The 22,715-nt window shown below is 43.7% G+C and overlaps 1 protein-coding gene across 1 annotated transcript in view; it reads left to right on the top strand.

Annotated features, from left to right (window-relative positions):
• Nucleotides 1–325: 325 nt before the first annotated feature.
• The window catches only part of VAPB (VAMP associated protein B and C), a 63,026-nt gene continuing 40,636 nt past the window's right edge, over nt 326–22,715 (top strand). Inside the window, exon 1 of the mRNA XM_084887273.1 lies at nt 326–618. Coding sequence (XP_084743399.1) covers nt 561–618 — 58 coding nt within the window. The 5' untranslated portion in view covers nt 326–560. The remainder of the gene's footprint in view (nt 619–22,715) is intronic.

Here is a 22,715-nt window from a genome sequence, read left to right as displayed (position 1 = left end):
TAAGCAGAGGGAAAGTGGAATTTTATTGTTCTTAATTGTTATTATCGAGTAAAAAGCACTTAACACAACTGCTGGGCCCCAGGGGCCCTGAAAAAACAAGCTTCGCGGGGACACGCCTCATTTATCTGCGTCCGGACACGCCCCTAGCTGGGTCCTGCGCGACGCCCCGCCCCGCCCCCTGACTCCCGGCAGCCCGGCGGCCTAGCCCAAAGCCGCGCCTGCGCACTGCGCCGGGAGCAGTTCCGGGTGCGCAGCTTCCCGCCGCCCAATCGCGTACAGGTCGGAGCCAGCCAAGCTACTGTGCGCGTGCGTACGTTCGTGCGTCGCTGCGTGCGTCGCTACGTGTGTGCCGTACGCTTGCTGGGCACCGTGGCCTCGCCCTCGCCCTCCGCCCCCGAGCTTGCACCGCGTAGGCCGCCCCTCCCTCCGCGCGCACTCCGCAACGACCCCCGGCCGGCCCCCCCCCCTTTCGAATTTAAAGGGGGCGCAGCACTAACGTCCCCCGCCTCCGGTGACCTCTCAGGGGTCTCCCCGCCAGAGGTGCCCCGCCGCCGAGGAACATGGCGAAGGTGGAGCAGGTCCTGAGCCTCGAGCCGCAGCACGAGCTCAAGTTCCGAGGTAAGCCGGAGGCCGGCTATCTGCTGCCGCGGGCGAGGCCCTGCGCCACGCGCCCTGGCCCCGAGGGACCGGACAACCTGGCGGTGACGTCGGTCCCCGCCCGACGGCGCGTTCGCCCCGCGCCCCGCGAGGCTGAGGGTCAGAGGCGTCCTGGCGCGGGGGCGGGGGGAGGGGGCGGTGCCGCTCTCCTCTCCCTCCAGCCACTCTGCACAGTTGCCATTTTAACTTTGCCGTCTAGTTGGCGGGACTCTGGAGTGTGAGCCTTGCCTACCCTCCTCTAGGTTGACCTCTCCAGGTCGTAGGTCAGATGTCACCTCCCCAGATGGGCGTGCTCTGCGCAGCTCCCCGCGCCAGACACCTGCAGCCCTTCCCTGCCACGTCGCTGCCCTGTGGTCAGCCTGGCCCTTAACACCACCTTGTGCGCCGTGTTTCTACAGTAGAAGGGAAGCTGCATGAGGGCAGGATTTGGTCTTTCTCTGCTGCGTGCCCAGCACACGATGGGATCCTAATACTGCCAAACACATGCAAGAAAGGACCCGCCGCAGGAGTCTGGGGGACATGGCCAGCTTTCCTGTGCCGTCTCCTCAGGCCCGTTGCGCCGGTCCATGCAGCTGTGGGGAGCTGCCAGGGTGGGCACATCCTTTTTCTCCCCAGAACTGCCTGGAGTGGGAGCCAGAGGAAGTTTAGTGCCCCGCTGTGCCCTTCCCAATGTGAACCTTTATAGTTTTTATGTTTCTTTTTCTCCCTACGTCTCACCTACTACAATATTAGCGCCGTGAGACAACAGGGACCTCATCTGATTTACTGGTTCCTCCTTCACATGGGTTGAGTAACTGTAGTAGCCCTGCGCTTGGCACTGGAGAGACAACCATCGAACCAGACAGATAAGTTCCCCGCTCTCACAGAGCTTGCTTTATAATGCAGGGAGACAAACCAGCGAATGAGAATATTTCAGAGGCGGCACATGCTGTGATGGAAATAAAGTGATCGAACAGCGAGGTCACCACTATATCGCCAGCACTTGGCCCACAGTACATGGCTCAGTAGATAACTGTGGGCTGAATACTGGCCAGATACCCAGTTGGCAAATGGCACATTTGAACCCACACTTCAGATCTCACACTGTTAACAAGCATGTTGTCTGACCCCTGAAAAATACTCTGCAACTGTGGTTGTCACATGGCCTCCTCGGATAACAATTCAGAGTGACTCCAAATGTGTAAAGAACCAAAGGTTTTTCCATTTAAAATGAAAATTAGAAAAACAAAAACAAGAAAACCCACCAAAAACCTAACAAGGAACATTATTCCATGATATTAACTTATGTGATATTCCCATCACCTGGAGGAGCCAGACTGCTAACGTGACTGTGGAAAGTCGAACTTGAGTTGTCTGAAGTTTTCTACCCTGGAAGTCTGGTGTGACTCCTCTTGGGATTTGGCACATTCATTCATTTAGTCCACAGACATTTCCTGATGCCTGCTCCATATTTCAGGTACTAACAGAGGATGAGTCCCATCACAAGTATGTTCCCTCAATCCCCACTGGAGAACTTAAGTCTAGGGCAGGGGACAAATGATGGAATCAGCCAGGATAGTGCAATCCATAGTGCTTTGAGAGCAATAAGGAGGTCAACTCTTGAAAGAGGTATTATTTGAGCTGAGTTTAAAGGTCGATTGGGAGCAGCTGAAAGAAGAAATGGGAGGGGAGCATGTCAGGTAGGGGAAATTGAATGTAAAGGCTGAGCTGACTGGACTCCTTTGGGATGCCACCGGTAGTTCTGAATGATGATCAAGAAGCATTTGTTAGAGTCATGAGGCGAAGTACGAGAAGAAGCTGGCTAGTAGACAGGGGTCAGATCTTCTAAGGCCTTTTGTGTACAGATGCAGATATTGTGCGAAAGTCATATTGTGATGCTTCTCCTTAGCTGGTCCTTCTTTTATTGATGCCCTGCAACCTCAACCTCTTCCCTCCACCCCCTGTATTGACCATGGGCTAGCCATTCCCTCCTCAAAGCTTGGGATCATTCCCTAATGATAAAGATGGAGCTCATAATCTACCTTGCTTCCTGTAGAAATTTTTGTTATTGTTAAAAGGAGTGATACTATGGTTTTTCACTGGCTTTGTAAATGTACAATATTATACAGAGATTGGTGGTTGTATTTAGACAACTGATCTTATCACTCACCTTTTTTGTTTAAAAGGTATGGTGGAGAAGAGTGAGCTGTTTGGCTAAAGTAATGATGGCCAAAGTCACTGGGTATTTTTGCTTGGAAATGGTCCAAGAGAAGTCGAGGTGTTAAATTGTTGAAAGCTGTTGACTCATGACTTCAGAAGAGGCATCTGCAGTCATGTGTAAACAAACCACTTTATGAAGTTTGTTTGTTTTAAGCTGATCGCTAAAACAATGAAATTAGAATGGAAGCTCAATGCCTTTGCTTGCGGTGTAGAAGATCATTTCAGGATGAGAACTAGCTAATCTCTTCCACGTTAACTCAGGGTGATGACTCTGATTTTGGGTCGTTCACTTCAATGAATCGAACTTTAACTTATCTTAAGAAGGTAATAATGAAAATACCTGTCATTTAAGAAAAAAAAGTGAATAACCTTTTAAGTGCAATCTAAGATGATATGGCATTATATTGGGTTTCAGTTGATCTTGGATATTTTGTATGATGATGTTGAGTTAAGGATATTATGGAAGAAGAAAGAACATAGACCTATATACCTTGTTCTGCCATGTTGCATTGTGTTCAGTATTAGAAGAAAGACCTCTGGCCTCCTGAAAGAAGCATGACACCATGACATTACCCATGGTGAAAGAGAAGCTCTTTTGGACTAGTGACCTTTCTGAAAGAGTTAAAGGTTTTTGTAAACCTGTGAAATGAGTGCTTTGCGTTGTCAAAGAGAGTTTTCTTAGTCACTTTGTAATCTCTTCTTTCTCTGTTCTCTCCCTCTTCCATCAGATTCTATCCGTGGCAAATAATGTCTTATATTGCTTCCGTCACTGTCCAAGACTTTTTTTTCTTTTTTTAATCTTTATTGTTCATATTATGACAAATGTTCCTCATTTCCCCCCGCCATTGCTCCTCTCCACAAGGTTCCCACCCCCCATTGTCCTCATCTGTAGGTGCACAGTTTATGTTCAGTCTCTTCCCGCACCCCCCACTCCCCTTTATCCTGAGAATCGTTAGTTCACTCCCCTTCCATACCTCTGATTCTATTATATTCAACAGTTAATATTGTTCATCAGGTTTTTTAATTCCCTTGGTTTTTAGAGTCACTTGTTGATGGTTACGTATTTATTGTTCATAATTTTTATCTTTATTTTCTTCCTCTTCCTAAAGAACCCCCTTCAGCAATTCATATAACTCCTTTAGCTTTTTTTAAATTTTTTATTAGTGAAGCTCTTTATCTGGCCTTTGATTCTGAGTGATAGCTTTGCTGGGTAGAGTATTTTTGGCTGTAGGTTCTTGCTATTTATCACCTTGAATATTTCTTTTTTTAAATTTTAAATATATTTTATTGATTTTTTATAGATAGGAAGGGAGAGAGATAGAGAGCTAGAAACGTCGATGAGTGAAAGACTTCGACCAGCTGCCTCTTGCACACCCCCTACCGGGGATGTGCCCGCAACCAATGTACATGCCCTTGACCAGAATCGAACCTGGGACCTTTCAGTCCACAGACCGACGCTCTACCACTGAGCCAAACCAGTTTCGGCGATCACCTTGAATATTTCTTGCCATTCCCGTCTGGCCTGCATGGTTTCTTTGAGAAATCAGCCGAGAATCGTATGGTTGCTCCTTTATAGGTAACTACTTGCTGTTCTCTTGCTACTTTTAATATTCTCTCTCTGTCTTTTGCTCTTGGAATTTTAATTATGATGTGTCTTGGTGTGGTCCTCTTTGGATTCCTTTTGTTTGGGGTTCTGTGCGCTTCCTGGACTTGTAAGTCCAATTCTTTCACCAGGTGTGGGAAGTTTTTTGTCACTATTTCTTTCAGTATGTTTTTGGTATCTTGCTCTCTCTCTTCTTCTGGGACCCCCATAATTCTGATGTTGGTTCGCTTGAAGTTGTCCCACAGGTTTCTTACATTATCTTCAACTTTCTGGATTCTCTTGTCTTCTTGCTTCTGCAGAGGAGTATCTTCTGGCTCTTTATGTTCTTTGACTTGATTCATGCGATCTTCCATTCTGTTTTTAGGACTCTGTATAATATTTTTTATTTCAGAGAATGTATTCTTTATCTCTAGTTGATCCCTTATTATTTCTAGTTGATCCCTTTTCATATCCTCATAGGTCTTATCGGCCTTTTCTAGGATATTCTTGAAAAACCTTATAAGCGTGATTTTGAACTCTATATTCAGTTGCTTTTTGTCCTCCATTTCTTTCATTTGTGATCTGTTTCCTTGTCTCGGCATTTTTGCAGATTCCCTGAGTTGGTAGCCTTAAAAGTCTCTGTGTTCAGCTTGGATAGGGCTGAGTTTCAGGATGGAGCCTACAGCCTTGGCTTCCCTCAGCCCCGCCCTACGAGGTTCCTGAGTCTCAGCGTTCCTCAGGGTCCTTTGGTACTTGCTGCAAGCACCTCTGAGAGAAAGGTGCCCTGGAGTTTCGCCCACTACCAAACAGTCTAGGCTCTCCCCCAATGAGCCCAGAACTGGGGTTCAGTTCAGTTGGAAGTGGGGTTAAGAGCAGTCTGGAGCTTTTGTCTCCTTCCCTCTAGTCTAGGGCAATCCAGTGGCACAGTCAACCACCTGTTCTCTGAGCGCAATGTGCGCGCCTCCGGGACTTTCTTTTGCCGCTCCCCTGAGTTTCCCGCCTTACAGCCCCGGCTTCCTCTGTATGAGCCTGGGTCCCCAGGGTCTGGCTTAGAACTGGGGTTCAGTGCAGTTGGAACTGGGGCTCAGCACAGTCTGGAGCTTTTGTCTCCTTCCCGTTAGGGCAATCTAGCAGCAGAGTGAACAGTGCGTCCTCTGCGTGCAATGTGCGCTCCTCCGGGACTGCCTTTCACCACTCCCCTGAGATTCCACCTTACAGCCCAGGCTTCCTCCTTATGTGTCTGGGTCTCCAGGGTCTCGCCCAGAACTGGGGTTCAGTGCTGTCGGAACTGAGGTTCAGCACAGTCTGGAGCTTTTATCTCCTTCCTGCTAGGGAACGCCAGCCAGGCACTCAGCCTCCCTCTCCTCTCTGGCTCCGTCCTCTCTGCGCGCGCGCTGAACGTTTCTCCATACCTTAGGCTTTTACAGCTCCTTTGATTTTCCTTCTGGTTTTCTTTTTCCTTCTCGTTGTAGAGTTTCTAGTCGACTTTCCTGTAGTTTTGGGTAATGTCCATTTTAGTTGTATTTTATTTTTTTTATTTTTTATTTATTTATTTTTATTTTTTTTAAAATATATTTTATTGATTTTTCACAGAGAGGAAGAGAGAGGGATAGAGAGTTAGAAACATCGATGAGAGAGAATCATCGATCAGCTGCCTACCGGGGATGTGCCCGCAACCAAGGTACATGCCCTTGCCCGGAATCGAACCCGGGACCCCTCAGTCCGCAGGCCGACGCTCTATCCACTGAGCCAAACCGGTCCCGGCTAGTTGTATTTTATTGAAATTGTTGTGTGAGGCTGCAGTTAGGTGTTACCTATGCTGCCATCTTTGTTTCTCCCTTGTCCAAGACTCCTAAATCCCTCTTCTCATCCTAGCACATCCCTCCTCCACTCCCTCCTCCCCCCTCATGATACTGTCATGTGAGAATGGTCTGTTAACCATCCTTATGAGCTGGCAAGTTAAGGTTTAAATCTGCATGAACCTACTTTACTTTTGCCTTATTCTGAAGCTCAGCTAGTGGCCTTCAGGAAGTCTCAGATGGTTGCACTGTTGGTCTGTATAGCTATCAGGTGGGAAGTCACCGAAGGACTTGTGTGGTTGACTACTACTTTTGGGAGGAAATAGTATGGCAGATAATTTGGGGATACTGTATTTTGTATAAGGAAAGCATGCTTGGAATCATTAATTCATCCCCTTAAGTTAATGTGTAATTTAACATTGTTTAGGGAGCAAAAACATAAAATACCCTGTAGATATAGTCAGTTGAATGCAGTAATTACCTTTCAGATGCTAAGTACAGCATTAATTCTTTAGTTTTAGTATAGCACTGATTTCCTTAACATTTTATGATTACATGGAGCAGACTGTGTTTTACAGCACAACAAAATGTCAGCAATGTGCTTAAGATTCTTTATGGTAGTGGTTTAAACCCATCCTGAATAAATGAAGATTACCTTCATTTATTTAATTATTAACCAGCTTGCTCATGAGAAGCAAGGGCATTTAATTTACTAAGGTTTAGTCATATTTAATTCTCCATAGATTATATTATTTCTGAGTTTTTCTTCCTGGGAGAAAAAAGAACTAAAAGTTAACTTTTTTTTATCCACTTACTTTTCTTTACAGTTAACTCTTTCGTGGGGGAAGGGGGAAAAGGTTAGTTCTAGGCTCTATGCTTATATTTGGAGAGTGGTGCTAGTTCCTTGATGTATGTAGTTGTAACATGCACAGTTACCTTCATAATGACCTGGTAGTTTTGTATCCAAGTGGAATTGATTAAAATAATTAGCCTGAATTGATTCTTATTAAAGAGATGAACTCTTAGATATTATTATTATTACTATCTTTTATTTATTAAAATTTTCTAGCATCTTTCCTTCCAATGCTGAAGACAAAATACTGAGAATTTTGACTCTAATATTACCATTAAGTAGTTGAAAACTAGGGGAGGAATCGAGGGAGTAAACTATAATGGTTATCAGACAAATACTAACCTTAGGTTCAATTTTTAGAACCTGAAACTTGAATGTTTACATAAGGAATTATCTCCAAGATTGCCTCATACATCCCCCATGTGTATTTGAAAAATTTGCCATCTGAAAGATGGCCATGATTTGGAACAAATAAGCATGGCTTTCAGCAAGATGACAAGAAAGAGGAGCACGAAGAGTGCTGAGTTCCATTAGTCAGGACAGAGCATGCCATAGTGTCTTTAATAAAATAAAATAAAAGCCTTTGCACAGTGATTTTGTGTTAAAAACAAAGTTGCATTATGGTTTCCAGGCTTACTTTGTCGTTTTTCTATCATTTTAGGCCCCTTTCAGGCTGTTATCAGCATAGCATAGCCAGGATTGCTTGCCCTTGCTCATTGGGTATGTGGAGTCTTTGACGTTTTTACTTGACAGACTACCTGGACTGCTGGCTTTATAAAAACAGTAGTTATGTAAAGACCTTTGTTAAGACAACAAAGTTACTGAAGTTAATGGTCATTTTAAGATTATTTCAAGAATATGTGGCAAATAATATCTCTAGAATACTTTTCAACTGACAGATGTCTTATTTTTACAGAAACTGTTGATGTCTAGAAACGATGTCTTAATTTGCTTTAGGATTCTCCCTTGCATGGAAAAAAATAATTCAGAATATTGCATAGTCCTATAGGGAGAATCTTTTTTTTTTTTTTAATAAATATATTTTATTGATTTTTCACAGAGAGGAAGGGAGAGGGATAGAGAGTTAGAAACATCAATGAGAGAGAAACATTGATCAGCTGCCTCCTGCACACACCACACTGGGGATGTGCCTGCAACCAAGGTACATGCCCTTGACTGGAATTGAACCTGGGACCTTTCAGTCTGCAGGCCTATACTCTATCCACTGAGCCAAACCAATCAGGGTCCTATAGGGAAAATCTTGAAGGGCATTCTTTTAATAATGTTTTAGCATTAATGGCACAAAACAATAAGACTATAGGAATAGCTTCCTGGAGTTTTCTTTCATCCTTTCAGAAGAGTTATTGTCAATTTTTGACTAGTAGGTTAGTGTTTCTCTTCATCTATGTCAAGGAATGTGTTCGATCATATTTTTGGTTTGTATATTTGTGTGCATACCCATCTAGACACCTAAAGAGTTGCTGGTAGGCATACATTCTTCCTGACACCAGTAACTTGTCTGAATTAGTATACAGTTGGCATTTCAACAAGCTCTGACAACCTTAGCTTATTTAGGAAGGGACGTTAGGGAAATATACTCTCCTCAACTTATGATGTGGTTACATCCCAATAAACCTATTGTTAAGTTATAATTATTGTAGGTAGAAAATACATTGAGTATTCGTAACCTAACAAACATTATAGCTTAGTTTAGCCCACCTTAATGTACTCTGAATACTTCACATTAGCTTACAGTTCGCCAGAATCACCTTACTGCCCAGCATCATGAGAGAATATCGTATTTCATATTGTTAGCCTGGGAAAAGATAAAAATTCAAAGTTCAGTTTTTACTGAATACGTGTCACTTTCATACCATCCTACAGTTGAAAAATCCTAAGTCGAACTATTGTAAATAAGGGGTTGTGTGTAAATATTTTTGGAGTTAGGTAGATTGAAACTGTTGTTTGTGTGTTTTTGAATTCCATTTGAAGATAGTGGAATGGATCCTTGGACCATTTAGCCAGATTTGAATGGCTTGGGGCCTTTGTGAGTATTCACTTTTTATAACAGACTAGAGGCCTGGTGCACAAAATTCATGCACGGGGTGGGAGTGTGTGTCTCTCAGCCCAGCCTGCACGTCTCCAATCTGGGACCCCTTGAGGAATGCCTGACTGCCCATCGGACATTCCTCTCACAATCTAGGACTGCTGGCTCCCAACCACTCGCCTGCCTGCCTGCCTGCCTAATTGCCCCTAACTGCTTCTGTCTGCCAGCCTGATTACCCCCTAACCACTCCCCTGCCAGCCTGATCAAAGCCTAATTGCTCCCCTGACAGCCCAATTGCCCCTAACTGCCCTCCCCTGATGGCCTGGTCACCCCTAACTGCCGTCCACTGCCAGCCTGGTTACCCCTAACTGTCCTCCCTTGCAGGCCTGGTCAGTCCCAACTGCTCTCCCCTGCAGACCTGGTCACCCCTAACTGCCCTCCCCTGCAGGCCCAGTCACCTCTAGCTGCCCTCCTCTGCTGGCCTGGTCCACCCCCAATTACCCTCCTCTGCAGGCCTGTCCCCTCTCCCCCATCCACTGCTCTCCCCTGCTGGCTTGCCCCCCCCCCCCCCAACTGCCCTCCACTGCTAGCCCAGTCACCCCTAACTGCCCTCCCCTGCAGGCCTAATTGCCCTATCTGATCTCCCTTGCAGGCCTGGTCTCTTCCAGATTAGCTTTTGAGTGATTTGCAGATCTGCTACTGAATTTGGAAGGTCAGGTGAACTTTGTGTGGTAGAGATTTCATAGGTTTGCAGATTGTAAAGTGAGGAAGTTAAAGAAATTTGAGAGGATACTAAGATAAGAATGTCTAAAATAAATTATCTTTATAGGTGCCACCTTAAACTTCACAAGCAGGATTGTGCCTGCATGCTCCTGACAGGCTACTACTTTAGAAAGAGAAACAAATAAGGGTGAGTGACTATATAGCTAGAGAAACCTTGAGTTTCAAGGTGAATAACAAAAAGTGCTGTTTTATTCTGTCTCAGATCTACTTTGGGAAGTCATTCCCCCAAAAATGACAACCAAGCACATGAGTCTAACTAGAGAGGGTTTTAGAGACATGCCTGGGTATAATTGTGTGCATAATAAATATATCCAATGGGAAAGTTTCAGGTTTGCACTTAAAAAAAAAATTAAATCTTTATTGTTGAAAGTATTACATATGTCCCCCATATCCTCCCATTGACCCCTTCTAGTCAGACCCTGCCTCCCACCCCAACCCAGGCCACACCATTCTAATCTTTGTGTCCATGGGTTATATATATATCCATGGGATGGATGGATATATATATATATATATATATATATATATATATATATATATATATTCACACACACACACAAGTTCTTCTCTACCCCCCATTCATGTACCCTCCCTCTGAGATTCTATAGTCTGTGTTTCTTGTCTCTGGATCTATTTGGTTCATTAGATTCCACATATAAGTGAGATCATGTGATACTTCTCTTTCTATGACTGGCTTATTTCACTCAGCATAATACTCTCCAGGTCCCTCCATGCTGTCTCAAAGGATAAGAGATCTTTTTTTTTATTGCTGCATAGTATTCCATGGTATAAATATACCACAGCTCTTTTTATCCACTCATCTACTGATGGGCACTTGGGCTGTTTCCAGGTCTTAGCTATTGTAAATATGCTGTTATTAACATAGGGGTGCATAAATTCTTTCTTATTGTTGTCTCAGATTTCTTAAGAGTATATTCCTAGACGTTTGATCACTGGGTCAAATGGCAGATCCATATTTAATTTTTTGAGGAAACTATACTGTTTTCCATAATGGTTGCACCAGTCTGCATTCCCATCAGAAGTGTATTAGGGTTCCCTTTTCTCCACATCCTTGCCAGCCTTTGTCATTTCTTGATTTGTTGGTGGTAGCCATTTTGACAGATGTAAGGTGATACCTCATTGTCGTTTTAATTTGCATTTCAATGGTGATCAGTGACCTTGAGCATTTCTTCACATGTCTCTTGACTATCAGTATGTCCAATTTGGAGAAATGTCTATTTAGGTCTTTTGCCCACTTTTAAATTGGATTGTTTGTCTTTTGTTAGGTTGTCTGAGTTCCTTATATAATTTGGATATTAACCCTTTATGTTTCATTGCAAAATATGTTCTTCCATGCAGTGGGCTCTCTTTTTGTTTTGTTGATGGTTTCTTTTGGTGTGCAGAAGCTTTTTATTTTGATTTATTTTTTTATTTATCCCATTTGTTTATTTTCTTCTTAGTTTTCTTTGCCCTAGGACCGTGGTTGGCAAACTGTGGCTCACAAGCCACATGCGGCTCTTTGGCCCCTTGAGTGTGGCTCTTCCTCAAGATACCACGGCCTGGGCGAGTCTATTTTGAAGAAGTGGCGTTAGAAGAAGTTTAAGTTTAAGAAATTTGGCTCTCAAAAGAAATTTCAATCGCTGTACTGTTGATATTTGGCTCTGTTGACTAATGAGTTTGTCGACCACTGCCCTAGGAGATATATATGTAAGCATATTTGCTATGTGAGATATCTGAGATTATCCTGCCTTTGGTATCTTTTAAGATTTTTATGGTTTCATATCTTACATTTAAGTCTTTTAGCCATTTTGAGTTTATTCTTGTGTGTGATGTAAGTTGGTGGTCTAGTTCCTTCCTTCCTTCCTTCCTTCCTTCCTTCCTTCCTTCCTTCCTTCCTTCCTTCCTTCCTTCCTTCCTTCCGCATATATCCAGTTTTTCCAACAAGAACATATTTTGCAATGAAACATCTGATTTATTGAAGAAACTGTCTTGACTCCATTGTATGTTCTTGCCTCCTTTGTCAAATAATAATTGAGTGTAATGGCCTGGGTGGATTTCTAGATTCTCTGTTCTGTTCCATTGATCTATATGCCTGTTCTTGTGCCAGTACAAGGCTATTGAGATTACAATGGCTTCGTAGTATAACTTGATCCCTCCAACATTGTTCTTGTTTCTCAAAATTGCTGTGGCTATTTGAGTGTCTTTTTTCCATATAAGTTTTTGGAGTATTTGTTCTAGATCTTTGAAATATGCCATTGGTATTTTAATAGGGATTGCATTGAAGCTATAGATTGCTTGGGGTAGTATGGACATTTTAATGATTTTAATTCTATCAATCCATGAACATGGTATATTCTTCCACTTGTTTATATCTTCTTCTATCTCTTTTTTTCAATGTCCCATAGTTTTTTGAGTAGAAGTCTTTTACTTTCTTGGTTAAGTTTATTCCTAAGTATCTTAATGTTTTTGTTGCAATGGTAAATGGGATTGTTTAGTTCCTCTTTTTGAGAATTCATTATTGGTATATAAAAGTGCCATCAATTTCTGGGTATTTATTTTATACTCTGCTACATTGCCAAATTTACATAGTAGTTTTTTGGTGGATTCCTTAGGGTTTACTATGTATCATATGTCATCTGTGAATAATGAAAGTTTTACTTTCTCTCTTCCAATGTGGATGCCTTGTATTTCTTCATGTTCGATTGGCTGTTGCTTGAATTTTCATTGTTTTGTTGAGTAAGTGTGATGAAAGCGGGAATCTCCTTCTTGTTTCTGTTCTTAAAGGAAATGGTTTTAGCTTTTGCCCATTGAATATGATGTTGGCTATAATCCTATATTATGTTGAGATATGCTCCCTCTCTTCCCACTTTGCTGATTGATCTTATAAAAAATGGGTGTTGGGCCGAAGCCGGTTTGGCTCGGTGGTGGAGCGTCGGTCTGCGGACTGAGGGGTCCCGGGTTCGATTCCGGTCAAGGGCATGTACCTTGGTTGCGGGCACATCCCCGGTGGGGGGTGTGCAGGAGGCAGCTGGTCGATGTTTCTTTGTCATCGACGTTTCTGGCTCTCTATCTCTCTCCCTTCCTCTCTGTAAAAAATCAATAAAATATATATAAAAAAAAATGGGTGTTGGATTTTGTCTAATGCTTTTTCTGTGTTGGATTTTGTCTAATGCTTTTTCTGTATCTATTGATATGATCATGTGAGTTTTGTCTTTCAATTTGTTTATTTGGTGTATCACATTTATTGATTTGCAAATATTGCTCCAGCCTTGCATTCCTGGATTAAATCTCACTTATTCATGGTATATCATCTTTTCAATATATTGCTGGATTCGATTTGCTAATATTTTGTTGAGGATTTTAGATGTTCATGAGGGATATTGACTTGTAATTCTTTTTCTTTGTAGTGTCTTTATCTGGTTTTGGAAGTAGGATAATGCAGACCTCATAAAAAGAATTTGGAAGTGTTTCTTTCTCTTAGATTTTCTTTAATAGTTTGAGGAATATAAGTGTTCGTTCTTATTTTAATATTTGGTAAAACTCCCCGTGAAGCCTTCTGGACCTGGACTTTTTGCTGGGATTTTTTTAATTTTTATTACTGCTTCTATTTCATCAGTTGTTATTGACCTATTCAGGTTTTTTGATTCCTCTTGATTTAGTTTTGGGAGATTATATTTTTCTGTGAATTTGTCCATTTTATCCACATTGTCCTGCTTGTTAGCATATAGCTGCTTAGAGTATTTTCTTACAGTCTTTTGTGTTTCTGTGTGTCAGTGGGTACTTCTCCACTTTCCTTTCTGATTTTATTTATTTGGGTCCTCTCTGTTTCTTGAAGAGTCTGGCTAATAGTTTATCAATCTTGTTTATTCTTTTGAAGATCCAGCTTTTGGTTTCATTGATTTCTTTATTTTTTGGTATTGTTCTTTTTTCCCCCCCGTCTCAATGTTATTTATTTTTGTTCTAATCTTTATTCCTTCCTTCTACTTACTCTGCGCTTTTTCTTTTGTTTTCTTTTTAGTTCTTTAAGTTGTAGGGTCAAATAGTGTATTGTTGGTTTTTCTTGATTTTTGAGGTATGCCTGTAAGTGCTATGACCCTAAGGACTGCTTTTACTGTATCCTAGAGATTTTGGGTTGTCTTGTGTTCATTTTCATTTGTTTCCAGGAAGTTTTTGATTTCTTTCTTGATCTTGTTGATAACCCATTCATTGTTTAATAACATGCTATTTGGCTTCCATGTATTTAAATGAATTACTATAGTGTTTTTACTATAGGTGATTTCTATAATAATTTCATGCCATTGTGATCTGAAAAGATACTTGATATTATTCAAACTCTTTGAAGTTTTAGAGACTTGTTTTGTGTCCTAACATATGGTCTATCTTTGTGAATGGCCCATGTGCACTTGAGAAGAATATATGTTCTGCAGATATTGGGTGAAATGTTTTATAAATGTCAGTTAAATCAATCTGATTCAGTATGTCATTTAGAGTTTCCTTTTTAATTTTTTGTCTGGAAGACCAATCCAGTGAAGTCAGCGGGGTGGTAAAGCCCCCTAGTATGACTGTGTTGCTGTTGATGTCTTTCTTAAAGTCCTCCAGAAGTTTGTTTTTGTTTTTTTTTTTAACATATTTGGGTCTTCCTATATTGGGTGCATACATGTTTATCAGTTTTATATCCTCTTATTAGATTGATCCTTTATTATCAATCACATAGTAAACTTCTTGTCTCCTGTGATGGCCTCCATTTTGAAGTATATTTTGTCCGATATGAGTATTGCTACCTCTGCTTATTTTTGTTTCCATTTGTATGGAATTTTTTTTTTTTAATAAATATTTTATTGATTTTTTTACAGAGTGGAAGAGAGAGAGGGATAGAGAGTTAGAAACATCAATGAGAGAGAAACATCGATCAGTTGCCTCTTGCACACTCCCTACTGGGGATGTGCCCGCAACCAAGGTATGTACATGCCCTTGACCAGAATCGAACCTGGGACCCTTCAGTCCCTAGGCCGACACTCTATCCACTGAGCCAAACTGGTTTAGGCTGGAATTTTTTTTTTTTTTTTTTTTAATCAATCTTTATTGTTCATATTATTACAAAGGTTCCTCATTTCTTCCCCCCTCCACCAGGTTCCCACCCCACCCTCCGCCCCCTCCCCATCCCCCATTGTCCTCATCCATAGGTGCACAGTTTATGTTCAGTCTCTTCCTCCCTCCCTTTCCCCGATAGTAAATCCCTTTTCAGATAGTAAATCTGTTACTTAGCATTATCTCATATCAATAATACCTCCACATGCCCAATGATACACTTCACACAAAAGACATTTCCAAATAGGTCAACCAGCCTCATCCAGGCCCCACCCAAGGCACTTACAGATCAACACCCCAGCGCTATACTAACTCAACACATCCAGATCTAAGCCTTCATCACTTGATTCAGCAGACCCTCAAGTTCCCGCAAAAGTTTCCAGCCATGTCTGAGAGGCAGCCGTGGGCAGGTACAGGCGAGGAGCGAGCTGTTTCGGGCCTGGCTGCTCCGGGCCTGGCCTCTGTTGCTCTGGTTCGTTCCACAACCAGCTGCTCCGGGTCTGGTCACTGCTGCTCCCGACCTAGTTGCTCTGGACTTGGCTGTTGCTGCTACAGGCCTGGCCGCACCCGACCCGGCTGCTCTGGGACCGGTTGCTCCGGTCCCGGCCGCTCCGGGCCTGGCCGCTCCCAGCCTGTCAGCCGCTGCTCCGGGCCTGGCTGCTCCCAGCCTGGCAGCCATTGCTCCTGGCCTGGCCGCACCAGACCCGGCTGCTCCGGGCCTGGCCGCTCCCAGCCTGGCAGCCGCTGCTCCTGGCCTGGCCGCACCAGACCTGGCTGCTCCGGGCCTGGCCGCTCCCAGCCTGGCAGCCGCTGCTCCTGGCCTGGCCGCACCAGACCCGGTTGCTCCGGGCCTGGCCGCTCCCAGCCTGGCAGCTGCTGCTCCGGGCCTGGCCGCACAAGACCCGGCTGCTCCGGGCCTGGCCGCTCCCAGCCTGGCAGCCGCTGCTCCAGGCCTGGCCGCACCGGACCCGGCTGCTCCGGGCCTGGCTGCTCCCAGCCTGGCCGCCGCTGCTCCGGGCCTGGTGGAATTTTTTTTTTTTTTAACATCCCTTCACTCTCATCCTGTGTGAATCTTTTGTTCTGAGGTGGGCCTCTTGTGGACAGCATATAATTGGGTCATGTTGTTTTGTCCATTCAGCTTTCCTATGTCTTTTATATATTTTATTGATTTTTGTACAGAGAGGAAGGGGGAGAGAGAGAGAGCTAGAAACGTCGATGAGAGAGAAACATCGACCAGCTGCCTCCTGCACACCCCCTACCGGGGATGTGCCCGCAACCAAGGTACATGCCCCTGACCGGAATTGAACCCGGGACCTTTCAGTCCGCAGACCGACGCTCTACCACTGAGCCAAACCGGCTTCGGCTCCTATGTCTTTTGATTGGAGCATTTTATCAACTTATCTTTAAGGTTATTATTGATAGATTGATATATTGATAGGTTATTTATTGCCATTTTAATTCTGTATCTCTCTCTCCTCCACCCCCTCCCCTTTCTCTATTTCTTCTCATTACAGCAGTCCCTTTAGCATTTCTTGTAGTGCTGGTTTGGTGGTAATAAATTCCCATAGTCCATCCATCTTCCCCCTTCCCCCCCAACCCCTGCCACATCCCTTTTTTGATCTGGGAAGCTCTCTTTCACTACATATTTTGAATGATAGCTCTGCTGGATATAGTAATCTTAGTTTCAGATCCTTGCTTTTTCATTACCTTGAACACTTCATGCCATTTACTTCTGTTCTGGCCTTTAGAGTTTTTGTTGAGAAATCAGCTGACAGCCTTATGGGAGCTCTTTTTGTAGGTAACAAATTGCTTCTTTCTTACTGCCTTTAAGATTCTCTCTGTCTTTACTTGTTGGCATTTTAATTATGATGTTTCTGGGTGTGTGCCTGTTTGGGTTTTTCTTGCTTGGGACTCTGTGCCTCCTGGACTTGTGTGACATTTTTCTTCACCAGGTTGGGAAAATGTTCTCCCATTATTTTTTCAAGCATGTTCTTTATCCCTTGCTCACTTTCTTCTTCTGGTACTCTTATTATGTGAATATTGTTACATTTCATGCTGCTCCACAGCTTCCTTTTTTTTTTTTTTTTTTCTTTTTATTTCTCTGATTGAGTGGTTTTTCTTCCACCCTGTCTTCTACTTCAGTGATCCAATCCTCAGCTTCCACCAATTTGCTGTGTATTCCTTCTAATGTGTTCTTTATTAATGCTTTGCCATTCTTTATTTCCAACTTGTTTTTTTCTCATTGTTATGTATCCTGTCTCATGATGTTGAGCATCTTTGTCATCATTATCCTGAACTCTAGATCTGATAATTTTCTTACCTTCCTTTTGTTCAACTCTTCTTCTAGAGAATTCTCTTGTTCTTTCATTTGGGGGTTGGCATTTTGTCTCCCAATTTTGGCAACCTGTTTGGGTTTGTGTCTATGTTTAGGTAGATATGCTACGACTCCCAATCTCTGTTGCAGGACAATGTCAGATGCTGTTTCTGACTGGTCCTGAGTACCCTGTTTTGAGCTACCTGCACTCTACAGCTACCTCTACTGGGGCTTGGTGACTTTGGAAAGGACAAAAATGTACACCGGGTTATGCTTTCCTAGCCCCAGGCCCAGAAGGAGATTAAGCAAAGACTCAAAGCCCCAGAGACCCACCTCTACCTGCAGTCTCATTGTATTCAGGCTTGACTAGTCTCAGGCTATGGACCACAGGTTGGGGAGAGAGGTTTTCCCACAGGGTGAGTCAACTGCCTCTCCTTCCCTTTCCTCCACCCCCCATCCCTAGCCAAAAACACCTGGATAGCAAAGGTCTATGGAGAAAGATGTCCTCCCCTGTGGGAGGGAATGACTCAATATAGGAACTGGGTGGCTGCCTTCCCAGCTCCTACCCTAGTGCCCCAACCCTGGATTCTTCTCACAGCTCCAGTCCAATTTGCCCTCCCTCCTCTGGAGCCCTAGGTGAGTGGCTGCACAAGAAATTTTGTGTGTTGGCCATTTAAGAGAGTGCCTGCATTTCCAGTTGTCTCTATCTGGCTGACTGCAAATCTGCTGCCTTTCACAGCCAGGTGTTCTGTGGGCACTTTTCTCAGATCTGGTTTTCTGGGCTGGGGAACGTAACTTGGGGTTTAGATCCCAGAGTTCTCATGGCAACTCCGCCCCCCATAGCTGAGATATCTCTCTGGACTTTCAGCTTTTATCTGTGGAAGCCCAGCCTGCCCTTATGCATCTCTATGTGGTTTTCACTTTCCATCCTTCATTCACAGAGTTCTCTATAGCTAGTCTTCAGTGGATTTTTCAGAGTGTTTTTTTGTTTGTTTTTGTTTTTGTTCTGTATTTTAGTTGTATTTTCAGTTTGGTCCTGAGAATGTGTTAGTGTAGCTTCCACTTAACTCCTACCATTTTTAAGCCTCTGTACCTTTTAATTTTTATTTTATTTAAAAAAAATATATTTTATTGATTTTCTTACAGAGAGGAAGGGAGAGAGATAGAGAGCTAGAAACATCGATAAGAGAGAAACATCGACCAGCTGCCTCTTGCATACCCCCTACCGGGGATATGCCCGCAACCAAGGTACATGCCCTTGACCAGAATCGAACCTGGGACCTTTCAGTCCGCAGACCGACGCTCTACTGCTCAGCCAAACTGGTTTCGGCAGCCTCTGTACCTTTTTAAAAAATATATATATATTTTATTGATTTTAGAGGGGAAGGGAGAAGGAGAGATAGAAACATCAATGATGAGAGAGAATCGCCGATAGGCTGCTTCCTGCACGCCCCTCACTGGGGATGGAGCCTGCAACCCAGGCATGTGCCCTTAGCCGGAATCGAACCTGGGACCCTTCAGTCCTCTGGCTGATGCTCTATCCATTGAGCCAAGCTGGCCAGTGCCATCTGAACCTTTTTAACTATTCATTCTTGTAGGTTTCCTTTGTCGACCCATGACTACATCTTGTCTGGTCGAATATAACATGACTTGTGCAGCGTTGATTCGATCACCACTTACTAAAAGCTTCCTATGGTTCAGGCACTGAGTTGGGAACAGAGGAGTCGTCCTGGCCCTTAAATTTCCCAGCCTCTCTGTAGTGTAGGAAGAAGGGAGAATATGGAGACCAGACGCTTATGGGCTGCCCCCATTGGGAGCTTAGAAAAAACTGTGTGAATTCCACTTCATTGTTTGAATCTCATAGAGAAGGTGACATTTGAGATTTGTGAGTTGGCAAGCTTATACTTGTATTAGCCATTTTTCTATAAATGCCCACTTAATTCTTACAACAAGGCTAGGAAGTGGATATAGCTATGAATTAAAGGTGGAGCTGGAATTTGAACCAAGACTTATCTTGACTGCAAAGCCCATGTTCTTTATGTTGGCTATATTTTTTGCCTTAAAGATGAGTGGGAGTTTGACCAACTAGGAAGGCCCTCAGTTGTCTTATTTATTATGTTGTTAGGAAGATGAAAGAAAGTCTGTAAATAGGATCTTGGGAATGGAGAAAGAGAATTAAAAGAAAAATGAGACAGAAAAAAGAAAGGAGCTTAATTCTAATTGTAATCTAGTAATGGCCTCTTTGGCACTGCTTACATGAAGAACAGTGTTGTTATAAACACTAGTGGCTCAGTGCACGAAATTCATGCACATTAAAAGGGAATTAATTAGAGGAAATATTTTAATATTGCTATTTGCCCTTTCTCTATAATAGAAGTGTCAGAGATGAAAGAAAATTAGTAAAATGTATATGAAAATCTTTCTCATGTCAGAGTCTGGGTCGTGCCATGGAACCCAGAGTCAAGTCCCTACCCACCCGTGTGTGCCTCAAAATCACGCGGACATAGACCCAGCTGGTCCCACCCCTGTCAAACCCCACTGGATGGGGGGTGCACCCTCAGGTTCCCTGGCACGGTGCCGGGAGGGGGCGCAGCCTCAAGTCCCCTGTCAAGACCCGCCAGGTGGGGGGGCGCAGCCTCGGGTCCCCCATCAAGCCCTGCCAGGTGGGGGGTGCAGCCTCAGTTCCCCTGGTGCACCTTCAGGTCCGCCGACCCGGTGCAGGGACAGGGGGTGTGGCCTGAGGTCCTCTATCAAGCCTTGCCGAGTCAGGGGCATGACCTGAACTCCCCAGTCAAGCTGTGCGGAGCAGGGGGGCACAGCATGAGGTCCCCCAGGGTGGGAGTGTGTGGCCTGAGGTTCCCTGTCAAGCCTCACCAAGTGGGGGCCATGGCCTGAGGTCCCCTGTCAAGCAGCCTTGCCAGGCCGGGGGTGAAGCCTTGGGTCCCCTGCCCCGGCCGGCGCCACATAGCCTCAGGTCCTTGCTGATTGCTCATTATGGCTCGTACGGGAACCCTGTCTTTGTTGTGGGTGCAGCCATCTTGTGTTACAGGAACCCTGCCTCCACTGTGTGCACAGCCATCTTGTGTTATGGGAATCCCACCTCTGCTGTGGGCACAGCCATCTTGTGTTAGGGAACCCTGCCTCCACTGTGGGCACAGCCATCTTGTGATGACGTGTGGGTCAATTTGCATATGACCTCTTTATTATATAGAGAGTGAAGTGACTTAATTTTTTCTTACCAATTTCTGTTTTCCCTTAAGAATTTGTATCCTAACTTGATCAATTCTGATTTTGTCATTTATTTGTGTTGAAAATTAAGTGCTAATATTAACACTACTTCCCCTTCTACCAGCCTCTCAATACTTGAATTCATTTATTTCCTTGATGTCTGCCATCACAATGTGTTTTAACTGGGTACTGTCTTAGCCTTTTAGTTACATCATTCAACATCTACACTGATAAAAGAGAAAGTTGCAAATTGACCATACCTTCATGATGCCCACCAGCCAATCAGGAGCGAGCATGCAAATTAACCCAACAAAGATGGCAGGTTAATTTGCCTACAATGCACAGAGCAGCCAGGGGCGGGATTGTTGCGCCATGGTGACAATGCAGGCGTTCTGCACTGCCCCAGCCACTCTGGGCCTCTGGTGAGTGTGGGAAGGTGGAAAGGCGGCTCCAAGGCAGTGCCAGCCGCCAGGGGAAGGGAGGCCCAATTTTCGTGCATCCTGCTACTAGTTTATAGTATAGTAGGAAAAAGGGAAGGAAGGGATTGGTGCCTATCTGAGAACTCAGTATTATTATCTCCATTTTAGAAATGAGAGAACCTAGGTTTAGGACTTGAAAAAATGTGTTGATTTGCATCTTGGTCTTTCAGTTCCTAAAGCTTGTGTGCTTTGTGTCATGAAGGGAGGCTTAAGTTTCTACCCTTTGCATCACTCAGAGACACTCAGCTGATCTCTTCAGTTTTGATTTCCTCTTTTGTTGGAGTAGACTTGAACTCGGTGCCTCCTGGTGTTTCTGCCAGCTCTAGCTTTGAGAGGTTAGATTCAAATTTAGTTTAGCTGAAGAAGAAAGATGGATAGCCCCTGAGACAGAAACGAGCTCGCATTTCCCATAGTACCTACCTACCAGTGCTTTGCCTAGTGCAGTGGTCAGCAAGCTCATTAGTCAATAGAGCCAAATAGTAACAGTACAGTGATTCAAATTTCTTTTGAGAGCTAATTTTTTTCAACTTAAACTTCTTCTAACACCACTTCTTCAAAATAGAATCGCCCAGGCTGTGGTATTTTGTGGAAGAGCCACACTCAAGGGGCCAAAGAGCCACATGTGGCATGCGAACCACAGTTTGCCGACCACGGGCCTAGTGGGCTCCCAGACATTTAATTAACGAACCCTCTTGTTTCTATTTAAAAGCTAATGGCTCAGTGGATAGAGCGTCGTCCTGAGGCTTGAAAGGTCCCAGGTTCAATTCCTGTCATGGGCATGTACCTTGGTTGCGGGAACATCCCCGGTGGGGGGTGTGCAAGAGGCAGCTGATTGATGATTCTCTCTCATCGATGTTTCTGACTCTCTATCCCTCTCTCTTTCTCTCTGTAAGAAAAAGCTCACTGTTCTGTTAACCTTACCTGAGTATTTTTTGAGAAATTTTCATCCAGTTTTTTCTGCACCACCTCAAATTTTACAGTTTATTATGTGCATGTTTTATTGTGGGATATAACCCAGGACTTGGTCATCTTTTCAGTGTTTGGTAAGACTATTTGAAATAGAAGCATACGCAAGAATAAAAAGAAGGATTTGCTGAAAGACAAAAGGTTTGTCCTTATGAAGGCTTATTTGAATTCTCATTCTGTTGGTTGAATTGATTTGTTGGCATATTAATGTATCCTGATGGACTGCTCTGAAAATCTAACTTCATGCTTTTTGACCTTTTTAAAGTCAGACACTGCTTTACTAATTGGAAGAAGGAAAGCAGTGAATCACTCCTTGGAGAATCTGCAGATGCACTCACTCAAAACTTCCTTTGCAATTGAAGAACAGAAGGATCCAGCTGACTGATGGGTGCCTGGTTGACCTCAGGTCTTACCCAGAGGATGGCAGAGGTGGAGAGAAAGGAGATGTTACATAGAGGAGTCCAGAGAACACTTGGCCAGTTCATTTTTTTATTTTGTTATTTTTAAATGAATGCCTTTCCCTTTCAAAGCAAGATTTTTCCTTTCTTTTCTTTATATACCTTGTAGGAGCACAGCACTGGGCAATTGGTCATCTGCAGTAAGCATTTGAGTGCCTTCCACTTTTAAAAAGGAATAATTGCTTTCTCAGTTGTTTTGCTACTACTGACTCTTCACTTTCCTTCTACCCTGGCAAATTTCTGGAAATGGTAGTCTTGATCT

This window comes from Pipistrellus hanaki (assembly GCF_964339955.1).
Source record: "Pipistrellus hanaki genome assembly, chromosome: 6".
Classification (NCBI taxonomy): domain Eukaryota; kingdom Metazoa; phylum Chordata; class Mammalia; order Chiroptera; family Vespertilionidae; genus Pipistrellus; species Pipistrellus hanaki.
This window is presented reverse-complemented; position numbering and strand designations above follow the sequence as displayed.